The following is a 2,732-nucleotide window of genomic DNA, read 5'->3' on the forward strand; positions in this document are numbered from 1 at the left end:
ACACACACACACACACACACACACACACACGCACACACACACGCACACACACGCACTAACACCTGTGTGTGTGTGTGTGTGTGTGTGTGTGTGTGCAGGGTAATAACTACCGGCGGGAGTACATGGCCTCTCAGGGCCCGCTGCCCGGCACTAAGGATGATTTCTGGCGGATGGTTTGGGAACACGGCGTCTACAACGTGGTGATGGTGACGCAGTGTGTGGAGAAGGGACGGGTGAGAGATGTTCATGGTCCTCTGAGGATGAACCCTCTCATATCAAAGTCTAGTGGACACGTCGACATGAAACGTGTGTGTGTGTGTGTGTGTGTGTGGGGCAGGTGAAGTGTGACCAGTACTGGCCTGCAGACAGAGAGCCTCTGTACTACGGTGAGCTGGTCGTCCAGATGCTGTCCGAGTCCGTCCTGCCGGAGTGGACCATCAGAGAGTTCAGGATCACCTCGGTACCCGGCCTCCGCCTCTTAGCACCTTCCCCGCCGCGCTGTCAGACTTTCACTAACATGTAATCAATGGCCGCCGACAGGAGAGCGGCTGCAGCTTCCCCCGAGTGCTGCGTCACTTCCACTACACGGTGTGGCCGGACCACGGAGTCCCAGAGAGCACCCAGTCCCTGATCCAGTTCGTCAGGACGGTCCGGGACTACGTGGACCGATCGCCCAGCACCGGAGCCACCGTCGTCCACTGCAGGTGTGTGTGTGAGTGTGTGCGTGCGTGTTGTGTGTGTGTGTGTGTGTGTGTGTGTGTGTGTGTGTGTGTGTGTGTGTGTGTGTGTGAGTGTGTGTGTGTGTGTGTGTGTGTGTGCGTGTGTGAGTGTGTGTGCGTCTCATTGAGGAAATGACCGGCTGAGAGTTAACAAAACTCTCCATTGATTGATTCGTCAACAACAAATGTATTTATTGTTTCTATAGTCATGTTCAAGCCCCTGTGTGTGTGTGTGTGTGTGTGTGTGTGTGTGTGTGTGTGTGTGTGTGTGTGTGTGTGTGTGTGTGTGTGTTAGTGCTGGTGTTGGCCGTACGGGGACGTTCATGGCGTTGGATCGGGTTCTGCAGCAGTTGGACTCTAAAGGAACCGTCGACCTGTACGGCTGCGTGTTCGACCTCCGGCTGCACCGCCAACACATGGTGCAGACTGAGGTACCTCCCCACACACACACACACACACACACACACACACACACACACACACACACACACACACACACACACACACACACACACACACACACATAAAAGATAAGATAGTGCAAAGATCAAATATAACATATATACAATAATTGCATGATTAACTGTAATTTAAAAAGAGTAAACATACAGTTAATATAGCGATGAGGCCTTGTGGTGCAGGAGGGGTTGGGGGTCCCTGATGGTCCTCGTGGTCTCCTGTGACTCCGCCTCAGGAGACCACAGACGGTGCTCATTGATGAACAGTATGACATCATCGTGCAGCGGGTTAAAGCGCTCCCGTGTGTTTCAGTGCCAGTACTCCTTCCTGCATCAGTGCGTCCGTGACGTCCTCAGAGCCAGAAAGCATCGCAGCGAACAGGAGAACCCTCTGTACCCCATCTACGAGAACTTCAACCCGGAGTACTGCCGCGGTGAGACCAACACACGGCGCTGATGTTAACGAGCCGCGTCACAGATCAAACCGTTTCTAATAAACGTGGAACTTCTTTCTTCCTCCTCAGACTTCATCTACACCGGACGCTGAGCAGACGACGACGAGTTCACAGAGAACAGACGCTGAGTCGTGTTCACGTTAACGTTAACGGGCAGTAAACACTTTGACTGAACGTCTCCATCTTGTTCTCACTCACTGCTCCATATCAGCTGTTTATTTAAAAGGGACACGTATTGCTGTATGTAAATAAAGATGTAATGCTTTTTTTATATATATGATTATAAACTGTTTATGCTGTAATATTGAGATTTTTCTATTTATCTCATTTATGAAATCAAACAATTGTAAAGTAGCTGCAAGAATGAATAAACGTTCAGACTTAAACATTTAACTGTTTATTCCTAAAAAGCCGTTCTTTTAATCAAAGAATATTTGATTAATTTGTGACTTGATCTCCAGGATGTTTAATGATTTCTGCTCATGAAATCAGTTTTTTGGATTTATTGATCGTTGTTTTTGAACCATACGAGGGGTAACTGTTGGTTTTACGTGATATTAGTGATTAAAGGATTCGATTACTCATTCCTGGTATAATACATAAAACCAGTCGTATTATTTTGTTCATGATTTAATCATCAGAAATATATTTGTACTCCATTGTATCACCAAAACATAAAAGAATGTAAATCATCTTTAAATCAGAGTTTACTGGATTATTGACGCTGATTAAAGGAAAAGCCCGACGATGTGTGTGTTCCTCATGTTGTGTCATTAAGTTGAATAATTGTACAAAACTTTAAACTACTTTCATGTTTGTAATTCATTCTAACCAGCTTTGTTTCAAAATGAGTCGCAGTAGAGCGAGTCCTGAAAAGTCCTGAAAAGTCCTAAAAAGTCTTAAAAAGTTAGTTAACGTCTGAACAGAAGAAGACTTTTGAAGAAAGTCTCTCGTGTGTGAAGCGTCTGATCTGCATCTTCTGGGCGCGCTGAGGCCGCAGCACAACTAACCCAGATACGAGCCTCTATCGGGGTCACGGGGGGTCGAGGAGTCCGAGCTGAGCATCAAACCTCCGGCTCGTCGTCCTCGTTCGTACCGGA

At 47.3% G+C, this 2,732-nt stretch overlaps 1 protein-coding gene across 1 annotated transcript in view; it reads left to right on the top strand.

Annotated features, from left to right (window-relative positions):
- ptprb (protein tyrosine phosphatase receptor type b) overlaps nucleotides 1–2,374 on the top strand; it is a 30,861-nt gene extending 28,487 nt beyond the window's left edge. Inside the window, exons 35-40 of the mRNA XM_079183627.1 lie at nucleotides 99–233; nucleotides 338–460; nucleotides 541–704; nucleotides 1,015–1,150; nucleotides 1,491–1,611; nucleotides 1,702–2,374. Of these exons, the coding sequence (XP_079039753.1) occupies nucleotides 99–233; nucleotides 338–460; nucleotides 541–704; nucleotides 1,015–1,150; nucleotides 1,491–1,611; nucleotides 1,702–1,724 (702 nt within the window). The 3' untranslated portion in view covers nucleotides 1,725–2,374. The remainder of the gene's footprint in view (nucleotides 1–98; nucleotides 234–337; nucleotides 461–540; nucleotides 705–1,014; nucleotides 1,151–1,490; nucleotides 1,612–1,701) is intronic.
- Nucleotides 2,375–2,732: the final 358 nt, after the last annotated feature.

This window comes from Pholis gunnellus (genome assembly GCF_910591455.1).
Source record: "Pholis gunnellus genome assembly, chromosome: 22".
NCBI classification, from domain to species: Eukaryota; Metazoa; Chordata; class Actinopteri; order Perciformes; family Pholidae; genus Pholis; species Pholis gunnellus.